The following is an 18,785-nucleotide window of genomic DNA, read 5'->3' on the forward strand; positions in this document are numbered from 1 at the left end:
TAACTCATGTTGGTTGTAAATCAGTGCCTCTGAGATCCAGATGGTTTACCTGGATACATGCTGTAGATAAGAAGAGGCAGATGAACATTTCATCAACCTAATTAACCCAGTCATAATTTGAGAGTCTGCTATATTTACAATTGTTATATCTTCTAGGTGTATTGTTCCCTTTACCAAAATGTAGGGGCCTTTTTTGTCATCTAATTAATTTTATCTTGACATCTGTTTTGTCATAGGTGAATATAGCTACTTTTTTTTTTTTTTTTTTTTTTTGACAGGGATCAAACTCAGGTCCTTGTGCTTGTGAAGCAGGCGGTGGAACTACTGAGCTAAATTCCTGGCCCTAGCTACCCTTGATTGCTTTCAGGTTTCATTTGTTTGGAATTTTGTTTTCCATCCTTTCATTTTCTGTATGAATATGTGTCTGTATATAGTCTGTGTATGTGTTTGCTAGTGATATCTGTTCATCTAATGTTTCTTTCCTAATTCTCAATAGCTTATCTACTTTTCCCCTTTCTATGTGCAGATTCCTTTAAGTATCTTCTGCAATGCTGGCATAGTGGTTATGAATTTCTTTAGTTTATGGTTACCCTGGATGGTCTTCATTTCTCTTTCTATTTTGAAAGACAGCTTTGCTGGGTATAATAATCTAGGTTGTATGTTATTTTCTTGTGGGAATTGAAATACATTGTTACATGCATTACTAGTCTTTTAGGATTTCTGTAGAAAAGTCTAAAGTTATTTTGATAAGTTTGCCTATAAATGACTTGGTTTTTCTCTTTTACAGCTTTCAATAGATTTTTCTTGTTCTGTACTCTTTATTTTCACTATGATATAAAATGGAAAGATTATTTTCTGGTCTTGCCTGTTTGGGGTTCAAAATGCTGTCTGCTGTGTGTAATAGTACATGTCTATAATCCCAGCACTTGAGACGCTGCAGCAGGAGAATCACTATGATTTTTTTAGGCCATTCTGATTCACATAGTGAGTTCAAGTCATGTCTGGAGTACATAGCAAGACCCCATCTCAAAACCAAAACAAAATAAAAACAAACAAATTGCGTCTGAACTTGTTTTTTTTAAATATATATGTATTTCCCAACATTTGGGTAGTTTTCTGTTATTATTTCACTAAGTAGATTTTTTGTGTCATTAGCCTGAGACATTGTGGCCTCTTCTACACCAAAAATTCATAAATTTAATGTCTTTCATTCATGTCCTATGGTTCTTGGATGTTTTGTCTGTAATTTCTTGTTTTTTTTCTTTATTAGTGTCTGCGTGTAATAATTCCTCAACCTTATATTCCAGCCCTGAAATTATATCTTCTTGATCCTATCAGTTTGTAAGGCTTTCCACTGAGGTTTTTCAGACAGGGTCTCACTGTGTAGTTGAGACTGACCTGGAACTCACTATGTAGCCCAGGCTGGCCTCAAACTCATAGCGATCCTCCTGCCTCAGCCTCCCGAGTGCTGGGATTTCAGGCATGTGCCACCATGCCCGGCTTCCACTGAGTTTTTAAACTGACTTGTGCTCTAAATTTCCAAATTTCCTATTTGGTTCTTCAGATTCTCTACTTCATATCATGTATTATATTTCTTAATTTATTTGTTTACTTACATCCTTTTTAAAGTCAATCATTTTTTAAAAATCAGTCTTTTGAATTCTTTTGCATTTAATTCACTTTGATACCTTTGCATTCAGTTACTGATGAGTTATAGACATTTGGAGGAATCATGTTGCCTTGTTTTTTCACACTTCTTGTGTTTCTTTCATACTTTTATAGATTTGTACATATATTAGGATAGTTATCTCTTCCACTCTTATTTGAGGGTCTTCTTAGTATCCAGCCTTTTTTCAAAGGCTTGACCCTTGGCATTACCCAGAGAGGAGAAAACTAATCACAGTAAGGATAACAACAACAGCAAAAAAAGACAAAGTTATTGACATACAGTGAAACCCAATTTTTAAAATAACAACTATACCACTATTAATAATAGAAATCAGCAATTAAAGACACAGAGTAAGCTAAAAGGTTAAAAGTAATAATAAAATGGAGGGATTGGCATCCATTGATTGGATAATCAGAGTAGTAGTTTGTGGATCAGGCCTTGACCCAATAGAAATGTGACACTTTGGCATCAATCTTCAGAGTGCTGGGAATTTCTGGGTGTTTGGCAATTTCTCCCATAGGGCCTCCTTCCTGTTGTGGTCATGCTCCTTCAAAATAGAGCTAAAGCCCGCTGTCTGCGCAGTTCCACAGTTACATCTTTAAAAGAGCCATATGGATGAGGCCAACTAAAAACAATTTCTACATTGTATCTCCCGGCCTTATAAAAGCTGAACATTTTTCTTAGATGACAGCTTTATATGTAGAACATTATACTTAGTCCAGGGAACTTCACACAAAGTGAGCCACATGGACTTTAATTTTCTAACTTCATTCACCACTCAGGGTGTTTGACCTTGGAGGAAACAGAACACCTGAAGAACGTTGAAATGAAGATTTCTGCTGCTGGGCCACTAAGGCCAACCTAATGGATGCACCTTCCGCTCACAGATGAAGTATACCAACTATTAACCTCTCAAGAGGCATCATGCACAACCTTGGAAAGGAGGAGTTCAGAACCAGAACTTTGAATGTGCTCATCTTCAGAAGAAGATAAGAATCAAACTCTTGCAATTTCTCATAAAAGATTAAAGAATTAACTTAGTGTTCCACTAAAATTTTAAGAAGTGTCATGTCCATGTGATTGCATTCTTAGCTTTCTTTCTTGTTACATAACAAATGGCATTCACTGTAATGTAAAAATCCATGCCATTTCTCAGTTGCATTTAAAAGTTGTCAAGAGCTTTCCATCTTACAAAAAGCAATGGCAATGCAGGAAAGGACCATAAGTACAGTCTTCTGCACCAGACTTCTCATTTTACCAATAAGCACTTTAAGCTGCGATGTACAAGTAACACAACCAAGATAAGAGAACTATACTGGCTGAGACTAGCTAGGTTCCAGGCTTTGGAATCCCTTGTCTTCTGCATTCTAGGGCTATTTGTATTTGACTGATTGGAGTCTAAGGTGCCTGACACAAAACTGGGGGCTCCGAGAAGGGTGAGCATACCAACCCTATGAGGAAGCTATGTTTGATTTTACCCTATTTACAGGTGGGGGAGCTGAAGGATAAGGTACTAAATGTCATTCCTAACACAGTGAGCTAGGACTCTGAAGCTGGGCAGCCTGCTCCGGAGTCCATGCTGTGGTCAGGATGACACTGTGTAATTTTGTCAGCAAAGCGGGGACTGAGGGACAGTAAAACAAGGTGGAAGGAGAGCAAGACAAAAGGAAGAAAGGGAAAGGGAGGAAGGGGAAATCTTTTAGAAGTCGAGAGGGATCCTAAGGAAAAAAGAAGTAAGCTAGGAAGTCACTGTGAAGAAAAGCCTTATATTTATATTTTGGATTTAGCGTGCATTGTCTAGTTTCACATCATAAATATCTGGTAGCCTATTATGTGTCTTCCTTTGTATGAAATCTTTCTCATATGCCCAACCGCTCCTCCCCCAGTCAAGATAAGGAAAGGGGAAAAAAGAGGGCGAGGAAGACCAATTTTAATTACTTAACCTTGTCTGTGTATACATGGAGAGCCTCAGTAGGGACTTTATGACCTATTCATTGCGCAGTTAACAAGGCAAGCGTATTTCACAAAGATAAAGTATATTTTAGAAGCAAGTAAAGCTAACATCTTGAAGTCCCATGATTTTGGAGCAACTCACCTATGTGTTGGTGCTTAAAGCCCAAATTAAGGCTGAGCTTTAAAAATATTTTATTGAGGAATAATTGACCTGTAAATAATTGTCCATGTTTAAAATACACAGTTTGATAAATTTTTACGTATATGTGTACCCATGATCAAGATAAACATTTCCATGGACTAAAAAACTTTGTTCACGCCCTTTTATATTCTCTCTTCTCTCTTTGTACCATCCCCAAGTAACCACTGCTTTGCTTTTTGTCACAATGGACTATACTCTCTAGAATTTTATATAAATAGAATTCTGCATTATGTATTCTTTTCTGATTGACTTTTTTCATTAAGAATAATTATTTTTAAATTCATCTACACTGTAGTATATACTAAAAATTCATTCATTTTTATATCTGGGTTGTATTTTATTTCACGGATATACCAGTTTCTTTCCCAGTTCACCTATTGATGGACATTTGGGCCATTTACAGTATTGGATTATTACAAATAAATCTTGTATGGACATTCATTAAAGTCTTTGGATATATATTTTTTCATTTCTCTTCGATAAATATCGCCAAGTAGAAAGTTTGGTTGATGTATGTCTCTCATTTTAAAGATTCAGACTTTCCAAAGTGGTGCTGCCATTTTAGATTTTCACCAATAGTGTCTGAAGTCCCACATTCTTGACCTTCTTAACCACACTTGGTATCGTTGGTAAATTTTAGCCATGTACTGCACCCATAGTGATACTGAGTTGGGGTTTTAATTTGTATTTCCCTATTGACAAATGATGTTGAGGCTTATTTCATGTATGTATTTGCCATTTATATACTTCTTTAATGAAGTGCTGATTCATATTTTTACCCATGATTTAAATTGGGATGTTTGGGGTTTTTACATAGACTTTGAGGTATAATTTAAAGTTCATTTGTTTTGTCATTTGGATAAGTAATTATTCTAGCACCATTTGTTGAACAGACTTGGTTCTTTGGATAGTCTTTGTCAAAAGTCAGTTTTCCGTATATGTGTGAAATAATTTCTCGATTTTCTATTATTTTGCATCGATCTATGTATTAACTTTAATACCAGTCCCATATTATTGATTACCACAGCCTTAAAATGTTAAAATAAGGTAGCGTTAATCTTTTTTTTTTTTCCTCTTATTGAGTTTATTGGTACATTTTAGGTATACAGTGCAGTGACGTTCATCATTGGGATGGTAGTGTTAATCTTTTGACTTTGTTATTTAAATTTGTTTTGGGTATTGTAGATCTTTTGCTTTTCCATACGAATTTTATAATGTTTTTATATTTGCTTCACCCCCCCCAAAATTAGTGACTGAGATTTTGATTGGCATTGTATTGATCAATTTGAAGAGAGTTCACAACATTGAGTCTGTCAACCCATTAATATAATTTACCTCTCTATTTTATTTTTTTAGGCCTTTAATTTCTCTCAGCAATGTTTTGAAATTTTCAGTGTAGATCTTCTACATTTTTGTTAACCTTACCCCCAGTTATTTCATATTTTAACACTTTGTTTTCATTTCAGTTTCGGATTTTAATTTTATATGGAAATGCCATTGATTTTTGTACACTGATCTTGCATCCTGTGATCTCTTTAACTTCACTTATTTTTGCTGGTAGCTTTTCTATAGATTCCATTTGATTTTCTTCATAGATAGTTGTATCTTCTGTGAATAAAAATATTTTACTTCTTTCTTTTTAATCTGGATGGTTTTGTTTAGATTTTTGCCTTATTGTACTGGCTAAAATTTTGAGTACATTGTTGAATAGAAGTAGTGACAGTTAACATTCTTCTTTTGTTCCTAATCTTCAGGGAAAGCATGCAGTGTCTTGTCATGGATTATGATGTTATCTGTAGGTGTCTTGTAGATACTCTTTCTTGGTTTGAAAAAGTTCCTTTCATCCTAAATTTGCTGAGTTTTTTTTTGGCGGGGATGAGATTGAATTTTGTCAAATTTGTTATGATCATGTTTATTGGACATATTATTATGGTCAAATGTATTGTTACGGACACATGGTTTTTCTGTTTTAATTTGTTTATATGATAAATTACATTGAATTTTTAAAATATTAAGACCACCTTCCATTCCTGGGATAAATCTAACTTAGACATAATATATCATGCTTTTACATATTTTTTGGATTTACTAAAATTTTATTGGGAATTTTTGCATAAATATATACAATGGATATTTCCTGTAGTTTTCTTATAATTGTCTTTATTGGGTTTAGTTATTGGAGCATTCACGCCTCATACAATGAATTGAAAATTATTTCCCCTCTTGTTTTTCTTGAAAATTTTGTGTAAAATTGATAATATTCTTCCTTATATATTTTGTAAATCATTAATGAATTCATCTGGGCCTGGAGTTTTCCTTGTTGGGGAAAGGTTTTAGCTATGATTTCAATTATTTTAATAAATACAGTGGACACCAAAATATTTAGATTATTTTTCTTCTTAAGTATGCTTTGGTAGATTATATCTTTCAACGAATTTGTCTATTTTGCCTAAGTTGTCAAAATTATTGACACAATAATATCTACTATTATTCTTTTATTATCTGTAATATCTATAATGATACAACTTCTTATTTTTTATATTGATGTTTTCCTTTTCTCCTATTCAGTCTAATTAGTTTCTCAGTGTTATTGAGAACAACTTTTGGTTTCATTTATTTTCCCTATTTTTAAATTTTCTACTTTATTTACTTTAACTCTTATCTTTTTTTCCACTTACTTTAGGTCTTATTTACTCTCCTCTTAATTTCTTTTTTCTGGGGGGGTACAGGGGATCAAACTCAGTGCCAGTGAGGTACATCCCTTGTCCTCTTCTCTTAATTTCTTGAGTTGAAAGATGAGGTCATTGACTTAAAACATTTATTGTTTTATAATATAGGCATTGAGCGCTATTAATTTCTCCCTGAGTACTGCTTTAGCAGCATTCCACAAAATTTGATATGTTGTATTTTCATTTTCATTCAATGAAAAATAATTTATAAATTTTCTTTGTATTTCTTCTTTGACACATGGATTATTTAGAAATCTTTTTCATTTCCACCTATGTGGGAATTTTGCAAAAATCTTTCTGTAATTGATTTCTCATTTAATTTCACTGTGGTCAGAAAATATATTTTGTAGGACCTGAGACTTATTCTTTGACCCAGAACATTTTCCATTTTGGTTACTGTTCAATGTACATTTAAGAAGAATATATGTTTTTCAAAGGTAAATTATTTCAGATTGGTTTGCAGTGTTGTTCAAGTCTTCTTGCTGCCTGGGGCCCCACATATTCTCAGCTCTGTCTCCTGACTCAGAGAGATTTCTGGGCCCTTTTTGTGTTCCTCCTGTATAACCTGTGGCCAGAAACTCTCAAGGCAGTAGGCTAGAGCAGTTGTAGGGTCTCTTATTTGTTACCCATCTCTCAGAGATCACTCTCTTTCCTTTCTTTCTGTCTAGCATTTTAAAAACCATGGTTTTGTCTGCACTTGCCTTGCAAGCACAAGATTCTGAGTTTGATCCCCGGTACCGCTAAATAAATAAATAACATTGTTTCATATATTTTGTTAACATTTTCGATTTTGGAATCAGAAGTTGTAACTTTGGGAGGTTGTGACTGTAATATAAATAGTCATGTACTTCTTACCACATTTTCCAGTTCTAGAAACCATTGCACTGTCAAAAGTACTAAATTTCTTTTTTTTTTTTTTTTTGGACTAGGGATTGAACTCGGGTCCTTGCGCTTGCAAGGCAGGCCACCGAACCGCTGAGCTAAATCCCCGGCCCCTAAATTTCTTTATTAAACATACTTTTATAAGGTTTCAAATGCATCCACTCTGTAAAATGAAGCAAGTTGAGCCAACTGTACTATGAAATTACTTTATTAAATTGGACTTCGGTTAGAACTCTAACATAATGTTTTTGTTTTTAAATAGCATTTGGTGGTGAGAATAGCCAGTGGGCAGTTTCCAACTTCCACATCAGCCTGCCCCAGTGACAGCTCATTTCTGAGAACCTGTGTGAAACTTCAGGCCCTGCTCTGACTATCAAAGAGGAGATAAACAAGATATTACTTGGTGCCTTGCTAGGGCCTACTCAAAGTTCATGTCTTACTGGGACCTACTCACGGCTGGAAGGGAGATGGGGTGGACACTGGAAATGCGGAGGCTGGGAGGAACTGGTCCATCTGTTGCAGTCGGGCCATCCAGGCCCAACCCAGCATGCTCACAGGGCTGAAGTACATGTGAGAAGTTAAATTATACTTTTAACTTGTACGCTTTATGTTTATACTCCCAACTAATTAAAAATTTGGAAACCTAATTCATTATTGAGAAAATAGAAATGACTAATGTTACATAATATGGCTCCAGCAGAGGCTTAATTGGACAGGCCCTTCCAGCTAGGCAGACATACCGAGACGTGTTGGGCATGGAATTCATCAGATATCCAATATTGACTCAGTTTTTTAAAGGCTCTAGTCATAAAGATAGTGATTTACAGTCAAGCCACCAACTCAGATATTTATTTTACTCTATGTTCAAGATGCATTATATTTTATTTTACTTCTAGGAGCTCAGTGTACTTTGTAGCTGAAATTAATCAAGTATCCATTGAGCTAATGTTATAGAATTATCTGGGGGCTGATCCAGATTGGGAGCCTGAAGCTTGCACAATTTGAGGAATCGTTAGGAGAAAGGATGCAAATATACAAATACAAAATTGGGGTTAAAAATGACTATTTAGAATGAAAATGAAATTATAAATTATAAAATTTGTAAAGTCAGAAACACCACAAATATCACAAAATCCGGGAAAAGAATACATTATTACTGACTGGGTAGCAGGCTTCCAGAGTACTTTCCCCAACATTTTGCCACATACTCTTTGTGTACTTCATCATATGGCAATAATGTTTTAATGTCATTTTCTATTGCGATGATAGAGGATGAAGTACTGGTCTTTGCTGTAGCATGATTCAGTGGCACTTGCATTTCATTATGAATGATTTGGTGAAGCTCCTCTCAGCCTCACTTCGCATAGGCGCGCAGTGACTTCCCTAGCAGCCCTTCTTCAAAGTGAGCCCTTGGAGAACTTCAGCCCTGTGAGCACATTGGGTTGGGCCTGGATGGCCCGACTGCAACAGATGGACCAGTTCCTCCCAGCCTCCGCATTTCTCGTGTCCACCCCATCTCCCTTTCAGCGGTGAGGAGGTTCCAGTAAGTCATGAATTTTAAGGCACCAAGTAATCCCTTGTTTATATCCTCTTTGGTAGGCAGAGAGAGCCTGAGGTTCTCAGAAATAAGCTGTCATTAAGGCTGGTGGATGTGGAAGTTGGAAACTACCTATTGATCTCCCTCACCACCAGATTCACCGTAGGATATACAGGGACCTCTTAGGTGGAATTAGCCTCCTTGTCTTCTTCCTGCTGCTGAAACTATTCCGCAGTGGGTAAGTGGAGCAAAGAACACGACATGTAGTGGGTACTTACCATGTAAATGAAGCCCCCTGGATAACAGCAGAATAATACCAATGCCTTGCTGTCTTCTTCCATTCCACCTACAGCATAAAGGCCAAAGTCCTCAGAAGGACTTTAACATAGCCCCATGCTCCTGCCACATCTGTCTCTCCACCACACCTGTGCTGTGCTGTACTCAGATGGCAAATGCAGTGTTCTCTCCACTGAGGTCTAATGTGATAATAACCAGTACTCAGTAGAGTAGTCTACTGACTCTGGCACGAGGATGTCCAAGGCTGCCTCAGGTATCCTGGTAGCTTTAGTGTCTATTTTCTGGGAAAGAGCAAGCAGGGATAAAGAGCAAAGTAAATGGGAAGAGCGAATGCTTTATGATCGGAGTCCATCTATTTCCTAGAAATTTAAGCTTCTGAGGAAAGGCAGCATGATATAAAGGACAAAAAGTTCCTGGATTCAGAGCCTGATTCAAATCCAGACCTGGCACTTGCTACCTATATGAACTTGGGTAAGTGACCGAAATTCTCTGAACCTGTTTTGTCATCTGAAGAATGGAGATAAAAATCCCTGCGATGCAAGGTTTTGTTAAAAGGTTTCTAAAGCGTGCATAAAACAGTTGGCACCTTGAAACGGAATATTTTCTGAGCTTCTCTCCCCAAGGAATACTCTCCTGGCTTCTTCTCCTCTCCCCAGACTTCCACATTGCTTCCCACAACCTTTACCCCTGCTGTGCGGCTGAAGCTACCCACGTACAAGGACCTGGCAAGTGCGTGTTGACCATTCCCCCAGATTCTGCTTGTCCAGTGATTGTCTACAGAAACACAACCAACAAGAGCTCACTGCTCAGAGTCCCAGAGTATGTGGCGCTCCCAAACAACTGTGCAAGTCCCAGGAGAGGAGCTGTCAGTCAGTGCTCGTACAGAGTCCCCCAGCTAAGCATGCTGCACACACACACTGGGCATGGTCTGTTCACGCTGATTTTCTTGACTCAGTAAGGTCTCTGAATATGGCCCTGAATTCACATGTTTAACATGATAGCAGTCTCCGTGTTCTCACTAGCTTTTGAGAGTTGGAGTGAAACTCAAGGATGGAAGCACCCAAAGTGTTAAAGATAGAATGGGAAAAGCTTTGCACACTTGGTCTCTTTTAATCCTTCCCCTCGGCCCATTTTACAGATGATGACCCCCGAGTTCCCCGAGGTTAAGTAACTCAACACAGGGTGTCAGAGGTAGTGACTGCTAGAGCTGAGATAGTTCAGGAGGACATGTGAGAGAATGAGACTTTGAGAGAAAAGTGCAGTAGTCTCTAGGGTTTGGTAAACATGGAAACGCCTGTGGAGCCTGGCATTTGTTCACTGTACTTACATCGCCCCAAGGAGTCTCACCAGCCCTCTTCCCTGCTCTTTTCCCTGTCTTCTTTATTTCCCTTTCCCTTTGCTTCTTTCATTCCTCTTCCATCTATACCATAAAAGGGCAGCGTCCTGATGGCTCCTTTTCAGCCAATTTATATGTCAAACCCAAAGGTAGGACTTGGGGAATTTCCATAGAGGGTCTCTGCATTGGATGAGGGAGCTCTCAGAGGAGCCAGGCACAGTGTCCCCAGGGTACCAGGGAGGGTCTGGTCCAGGGTTGGACCAATAATTATGACTCTTTGTACAGCTCTTTGTCTTTCCTTCCCTTGGGGTGCTTGAGTTTCCCCAACAATCAAACAAGCTAACTTCTGTGTTTCTAGTTCAGTTGTCTTGATACCTGCAGGAAAAAGCCAAGGAGAAACCTGATAACTGTTTCAGGGCAATTCTGAAGCGTCTCCTGCATGGTTTGAGGCTGGTTACTGCTGTCTGCATCCAGACCTGCAGCTGGCTGCCCCTTCAACCAGTGCCTCAGCATGTGGAGGTGTGGTGTGTGTTCTTTTATCTTCCTGGGCTATACTACAGCCAGATGGAAATCACACATCTTCAATCTTTGTATTTACACACCTAGAGTAAACCTGCCGTGTGGCAGATGCCTAGTGAAAGGCTTACGAAATGGAAGCTGAGTTGAGTCTTCTCACAAGCCCCCTTGGTTGGGACCGACACGTAGGGGCAGAGACACCTTGTGCTTGCCAGGCCTGACCCACTTTTCAGTGTCTCCCACACTAGCAATAAGGACCCTAAGAGTTTCTGCCCTCTTCCAGAACTCAGGAGTTTCCCCTCGAGTTGTACCCCTGCAGCCAAATGGGGTGCAGAGTTGCCTTGTGTACAGCTCTAATTTGAGATTTACAAATGACAAAGTAATTACTGAGAGCAATATTTAAATACTATTAAGCATGCCATATATATAATTTTAATCTTTATGATTGTTCTGCAAAGGCAATTCTTTTATTAGGATTGCCCTGTAAGATTTTAGTGGTTTGAGTTCTTTGAGAATGTCTTTATTTTAATAAGAAAACTGTGGCTCCAAGAGGCTAAGTGACTTGCTTGAGGTCACAACTACTGAATCCAACTAGTGAATCACTGAAGCAGGATGCTGCTCAGACCTGACTGCTTCCAGAGTCCGCAGATTGGCCCCCAGTGGAAGCTGATATGCAGTTTTTAAGGGTTTTCATGCCTGCCTCCCCAGAGAAAGCTATTTTATTTCTTCTCCAGAAGTCTCTGAATTTCTTTCATTAAGCAGCACAGGCCCTGCTCTCTTACCCTCTGCTCCTCTAAGAAAACATGAGCACTCCTAATATATCATTTCTGCTTGATGAAGCTCTCACCCTCACCTGGATTTTTTGTCACGTGTCTTCTTTTTCACTCTGTCATTAATCGGAAGGATTTGCCTTCAATTACAAAGAAATGAAGTTTGAAGTCAGGAGAAGAGATCCTTCTCACTGCCCTGCCAGGAGGTCCTCCAGCATGGGAGGCTGAAGCATAGGTCCCTGCAGTGAGTGCGGGACAGCACTGGGCCGGGAAGAGCAGCAGGGAAGAGTGTGGGACTGGTCTGTCCCTCCGTGGACACAATCCCTACAGTTTCCCCATCTGCCATAAGATCGGACCGCACTCTGAGGATTAAATGAGACAACAAACTTGATGCCAAAGTGCCTGGCAGGTAACAAGTGCACACTGTCCCCCCATACCTACCTTCCCTCCTACTACAGTAGCTTCTCCTCCTTGATTTTCTCCCTTTTCTTTTTCTAGAATTTTTGTACTTTGGGGTTTCATTTTGGTCCACAGTACATTTTGAATTGTTATTAATGCATTCACTAGGATATTAATTGTAGTTTTTTTGTAGATCTTCTTTATCAAGTTGAGAATATTTTTCCTTTTATTCCTAATTTGCTGAGGGTTTTGTTTTTTTGTTGTTGTTGTTTTTCTTGGTACTGGGGAGCGAACTCGGGTCCTTGCGCTTGCAAGGCAGGTGGTGGAACCACTGAGCTAAATCCCCAGCCCTGCTGAGGGTTTTTTAAAAATCATGAATCATTGAATTTTGTCAAATCCTTTTCTTTGCATTGATTTGACCATATGATTTTTTTTTCTTTGATATGTTGTTGTGGTAGGTTGCGCTACTTGGCTTTCAAATGTGGAGACAGCCTTGCATACCTTGAATAAATCCCACTTTGTCGTGGTATATAATTGTTTTTCTATATTGATTGATTAGATCTTTTCATGTTTTGCTAAGGATTATTTTAGCTATGTTAGAGGTATTGGTCTGTAATTTTCCTTTCTTGTGCTCTTTTATTTTGGTGTTAGGATAAGGATGACCTCATGAAATGAGTTAAGAAGTGTTCCTTCTTTCTTCTTAAAGAGATTGTACAAAATAACCTTATTTTCTTTCTTGGATGTTCGGAAAAATTTATCAAACCATCCAGGCTAGGCACTGTTTGGAGGATTATTGGCTATTCCATTTCTTTGATAAATGTAGCCCTTCTTAGATTTTCTGTTTTTGTATGGATTTTTGTAGTTTGTGGTTTTTAAGGACTTAGTCCATTTCATGCAAATTACCAAATTTGTAGGCATGAAGTTGTTCCTGTCTTTACAGTCTTTGAAGTGTATAGAGATGCCCTTCCTCACCGTTAGTACCAGTAATGTGTATCTTCACTCGATGTTTCCTTGCTGGAGATTTATCATTATTGCCATTTTCGAAAAGCCAAATTATGGTTTCATTCATATTCTCTATTATTTTCATTTTTACTCCTTTATTGATCTCTGCTCTAAATGTTATTGCTTTCTTTCATTTGCTGTCCTTAGGCTTTTATTGGTTTCTGCAGTATCATAAGGTGGAGACTTGGATTACTGATTTTAGATCTTTTTTCTTTTCAAATGTATATATTAATGTTGTAAATTTTCCTCTAATAAGTGCTTTTACTATGCCCTACAACTTTTGATGAGGTGTATTTTCATTTTCATGAGTGCAAAATATTTTTAAAATCTCTATTCAGATGCCTTCTTTAATCCCTGTGCTATTCTGTGTTGTTTTGTCTCCAGATATTTATGGATTTTCAGTTATCTTTCTCTTGTGTATTTTTAGTTTGATTCCATTGTACTGTGAGATATACTTCAATGATTCTATTATTTTTTACTCTGTTAAGTACATTTTTGTAGCCCACAGTGTGGTTTCTCTTAGTGGATGTTCCATGTGCCATAGAGAAGAATGTATAATCTTTTATGTTTGATGGAGTATTCTACAAATATCAGTTAGATCCCAGTGATTGATAGCTGTTCAGGCTATTTCCTCACTGGTTTTCAGATTGCTTTATCCATTATTGAAAGATAATCCAACTGTAAGAGTGAATTTGTCTATTTCTCCTCGTAGTCTCCTATAGGTTTTGATGTATGAATCTGGCATTCTGTTGGTGGTTGCATATACATTGAATATTGTTAGTTTTTTTATAATTGAGCCTTTTAAAATTATGTTCATCTTTATCTCTCATAGCTTGCCTTATTTTTATATCTGCTTTGTCTTAATATCATTTTCAGATGATTCTTTTTATAATTTTTCTCAGGTATTATCATTTATGGAAAAGCAAATAGAATAACTAGCCCATCACATTTTTTTCGGCTCTCAGACACTTTTGAAGAGTCTTGGTAAGTCCATAAGGCCTATTATCAAGGTTCCATTCACAGGAAGTAGGACGATGGATGTTGGGTAGACACCAACACCATCCAGCACATGCTCTCACCCCAAAACACACCCACAAATGCCCACAATCACACACACACCCATACACTGCATACAAATGGACACACATACTCCCCAGCCCACCTAGATTATGGCCACCGCCCAGCATATCATATTCATTCATTCAACAGAGCACATGAAAGTGTTTAGACCACACTGTGCACCAGCAATTCAGAGGGATTATGACATTCCATCCCTCGGGGCTTTGTCCATGACTTCCTTATACTCCTTCCCCGATACTGTGTCTCTCTGGTCAATCCCTAAGCATCTTTCTAGGCCTCCTCTGTGGAGACTTTCTTGACTCTACTTTCCACATTCCCTAGGAGAATTAGGTATTCTTTGATATTTGTTACTGCAGCACATACAAAATTGTATCAATCAAAAAAAATAAAATAAGAAATTAGCATTAAAAATATTATGGAGATCAAATCAAGAAAAAAGAAAATGATTAAGTAAGGATTTCAAGACCTGAAGCCACAATCATTTATTAATTTTTCCTTAGTTATCATATTATGTGACTATGAATTTGCCTTCCATCTTACTGCTGTGTTCTCTACAATAAAATGCCTACATTTTCTCAAACAATCTAGAATATTACCTTTTGAAAAATGCCTTTGACCTGTTCCTGTTTCCTAATTTTCATTTGAGGTCTTGGCTTAGTGGATTCATATTCCCTCTCTCTGTCTCTCTCTCTCTCTCTCCCTGCCCCCTTTACCTCTCTCCCTCCCCTCTCCCCCCACCCTGAACTAGGGATTGAACCCAGAGCTTTCACATTGAGCTACAATGCCAGTTCCTTATACATTTTATTTTGACACAGGATCTTACTAAGTTGCCAGGTTGCCCAGGCTGGGGTTAAGCTTGCAATCCTCTTGCCTCAGCCTCCCCCAGCTTCTGAGTGCTGGGATTACAGAATGAGCCGCCACACTCAGCTTCATGTCTCTTTCATGAAGCAGCATCAATCTACTAGGGCTTTTGCACAGTCCAAGGACATGCAAGACAGAGACATTGAAACTATAGCTAAAACCTTTCCCCAGCTCCATACCCAATTGAGTTCATTAGTGAATTACCAAATGTTTAAGGAAGAATATTATCTATCAATTTTACATAAAATTTTCAAGAAAAACAAGAGAGGAAATAGTTCTCAACTCATTATATGAGGCCTTGAATACTCCAATAACTAAAAGGAATGCCTATTTCTGACTTGAACTCAGCTCCTTTACCCTAGGCTAGGTATCTCTCACAGCTGTGCCTTGCCCTGACACCGGGGGAGTCCCAAGATGGAGCCAATCCACTGCTCGGGTTCAGTTGACCCCTTCCTAAAATGGCAACCAGCCCATCACCCTCCCCTGGGGACATTTAAATTGGAACCGCTCATCAGCCATTGCAGCCTGCAGCATCCACTGCTCCATCTCCACTGGTGCACGGAGGCCTCTGGCATCACCCAGGGTCATCGTGGCTCTGTAGGTTCAAAGCACCTCTCCATGCCACCAGCTGGGATTCAGGGAGAAAGTGCTGTTTGCCGCCTCCCTCCTCTGCATTGAGATCCCTCTCTTTACTCTCCCCCATGGGCTCCATTTCTCTCTCCAGTTCCTTGCTGGGTCCCAAGGACCCACTTCCCTCCTTCTCTTCCCCACTTGCTGTATTCCAGCATCTAGACTCCAAATCTCAGAGAGGCCGATTTGCTGCTGCTTGCCACTCTCCCATCTTCCCAGAAATTCTAATTTAAATTTCAGTGGTCACATATGCTAATACGCTGTATGAGCACATTGCCTGTAGAACAGTAAACAAGCCCATCTGAGCTTAAAATACAATATGAAGCTATGGTTGGATATTGTGTAGAAAATCCAGCAGGATGATTGGACACGCTATTTTCTCAAAGAATATAAAGATTCCGTCCCCTGAAATTTACATTCTGGGAGCAGGCTGGGGGTGGAGACAGACAATGAGTCACAAGCAAAATTACAAGGTTAATTTTATGTTGTATTAACAGGAGATAAATACTGGAGTCAAGGTGGGAGAACAGAAAAATAGAGCAAGGTAGAGTGTGTTGAGAGAGCCTGGAGGAGCAGGCTGAATATTACGCAGGGTGGTCAAGGGAGCCTCTAGGAAGATGAGACCTGAATCCAAACCAGAGTGAACAGCTGGGCAAAGAAAGCGGAAATAGTGCTGCACTCTGCTGAGCCTAGGGCACAACTGTAGGAGGACTTTCCCAACACACTGTCAGGAAGAAAACACACTCTGGAGGGGCACTGAGAAAAGAAAACAGTTTTTGCTAACAAAAATTGATGCTCCCGGAGCCATCTCTTGAAGTTAGAAATGAAAACAAAAGGGCAGGCAGGCAGAGTTGCCCTGTTTTTATAGCAACAGGCTCCTGGAAGCCATTCTGGAAAACACAGTGAAACAATCAACCTCTTGAAACTGCTTCTTCTACCGCGTTTCTCCCACCCTCCTCCTCAGTGTCAGTGCCAAGCTCCCACACAGAAGTGCGCCAGCTGGATTTGCTTGGGGCCTCTGAAAATTGCAGAAGTACAATCTTAAATTGAAATGTGACGATGAGAAGGCAGTAAGAGAATAGAGGTGGCCCTCTGGCCCGACTCAAGTGCGACAGCAGTGAAATGTGAGCCGAGAGGGAAAGAGAGGGGCGCAGGAAAGGGCGAGCAGAGAACACGCTGCATGTCATGAGCAGCCATCAGATCCAGAAGAACAACTTCCACCGCGGTGGCTGAGGGAAACGCGTGGCCTCTCGAAGCTAGGTGTAACCCAACTCCTGGTGCCCCACAGCCCAGACAAAGGCAAGAGTTGTGTGGTGAAACAGTAAAGCAAATCACCAGCAAGAAAATCTTACTAGATACACAGCACCTAGGGAGTACGCTATCCCAGCCAAGTAACTCCAGGCTGCCTGCTCTTAGCAACCCCGCTGAGATTCTGTTGGAGATCCTTTTCAACCCGGTACAGTAAAAAGTGTATTCAAAGGCTAAAAGCAGAATCTGTGAAATATCCCAGAAGATCCACTAAGGACTTCAGGGAATTAAGTTGATGCACATAAAATTAAACGATAGCTCATATTTTTAATTGTCAAAAAGTACGTTCACGCCAAAAGCATGCGCTCTGGTTCTTCAAGAATTGCTTCTGTGCTCCAAGAGGATCCTGATGGGGAATGAATTTAGGAGTCAAGGAAAGAAAATGGTCTTGACCAGGCAAACCACTTGGCCAAACCAGAACCCGAGCCCATGGCAGATTAAGGGCCTGCCCATCACATCTGTCATGAGATATGCTGCGATGATTACTTCAGACTGCCCAGATTTGAATGAACCGTGAAATCGATTTAATGGAACTGCAACAAGCTTTGTTGTTGTTGCTGTTACCATTGTTGGTTATTAGTTTCTTGTCTTATAACTCAGTGCCTGTATTTCCTTCACAAGATTATATTTGTCCTTAATGTCCCTATTTCTTGGTGTCACCTCCTTCAGAAAGACATGACTTTTCCCTGACTACTCATTCTGAATAGTTCTCTCCCCTCTGGCCCTCTCGTTGACTTTGCAGCACTCACAGTTAACTGAAATTGTATGTTCCATGAGTTCAGGGCCTGGACATTTATTGTTATAATAATAACCCAGGACAATACCCTCACCTAGTAAGTGCTTGATGAACACTATGACACTGAATTAAAATTACCTTGGGTGGGAGGTTCAACCCATGGCTTTCGCTGCTGTTGCTCATTCCAAACGCTAGTGGTCTATTTCCCATTGTACCTTTAAAACCTGTCACGCCCTCCCATCGGTTAACCTGTAACGTGATGCGAATGCAGGCAACCACCCTTGTCCACGCATCTGAGCTTGTCCTTCCTTGGCCAGGGTTTCGCCTCTGCCAGCAGCCGCAGTGCTGTCTGCCAAACTTGATTCAGCTACACTGAAACTCATTCGCACCACCCTCTTTTAAGCTTTTTTTCCTAAACTTTAATCCCAAACTTTAAAACCATTCTTAGTATAGTTTTATGAATTCTTACACAAGTACACCTCCGTGTAACCACTGCCATCAGCAGGAACCACCACAGAAGCTCCATCTTACTATCCCTCCCTCCACCCCAGCCCGGGCAACAGCACTAAAGCCATGGGTCTGTTGTCCATCACTAACGTGCTAACTCTTTGAGTCTGGTATGTGTTTGGAATTGTACAGTACAGAACCTTTCAAGAATGATTCCTTTTGCTCACATAAGTCCTGCCATCCGTGTTGTTGCACATCCACAGTTCACTCCTTCTTATTACTGAACAGCACTCCACAATGTGGATGTACCATCTTCTGGTTCGCCAACTGCCCTTTCAAAGAAACTTTGATTTTTTTTTTTTTCCATTTTGAGACGATCACAGATTGATCTGCCATAGGCATTCGTGCATAGCTTTTATGTGAAAGTGTTT

The 18,785-nt window shown here is 39.4% G+C and overlaps 1 protein-coding gene across 7 annotated transcripts in view; it reads left to right on the forward strand.

Moving 5' to 3' along the window:
- The window catches only part of Rmdn2 (regulator of microtubule dynamics 2), a 93,583-nt gene that overhangs the window by 73,478 nt on the left and 1,320 nt on the right, over positions 1 to 18,785 (forward strand). The window contains exon 12 of one of the 7 annotated variants that reach the window (XR_777790.3): positions 14,195 to 14,276. The exons of 3 other annotated variants lie outside the window; for them this stretch is intronic. Coding sequence is in view for 2 of the 4 variants with exons in the window: in XM_010611420.2 (XP_010609722.2) it covers positions 2,452 to 2,494 (43 nt within the window). In the remaining 2 variants the exon portion in view is untranslated. Of the gene's footprint in view, positions 1 to 2,451; positions 2,953 to 9,632; positions 9,741 to 14,194; positions 14,726 to 18,785 lie in introns of those variants that run through there. 3 more of the 7 variants (XR_777791.3, XM_010611421.2, XM_010611420.2) reach the window with 3 other exon arrangements.

This window comes from Fukomys damarensis, unplaced genomic scaffold (assembly GCF_012274545.1).
Source record: "Fukomys damarensis isolate Sample0158 unplaced genomic scaffold, DMR_v1.0_HiC HiC_scaffold_2, whole genome shotgun sequence".
NCBI classification, from domain to species: Eukaryota; Metazoa; Chordata; class Mammalia; order Rodentia; family Bathyergidae; genus Fukomys; species Fukomys damarensis.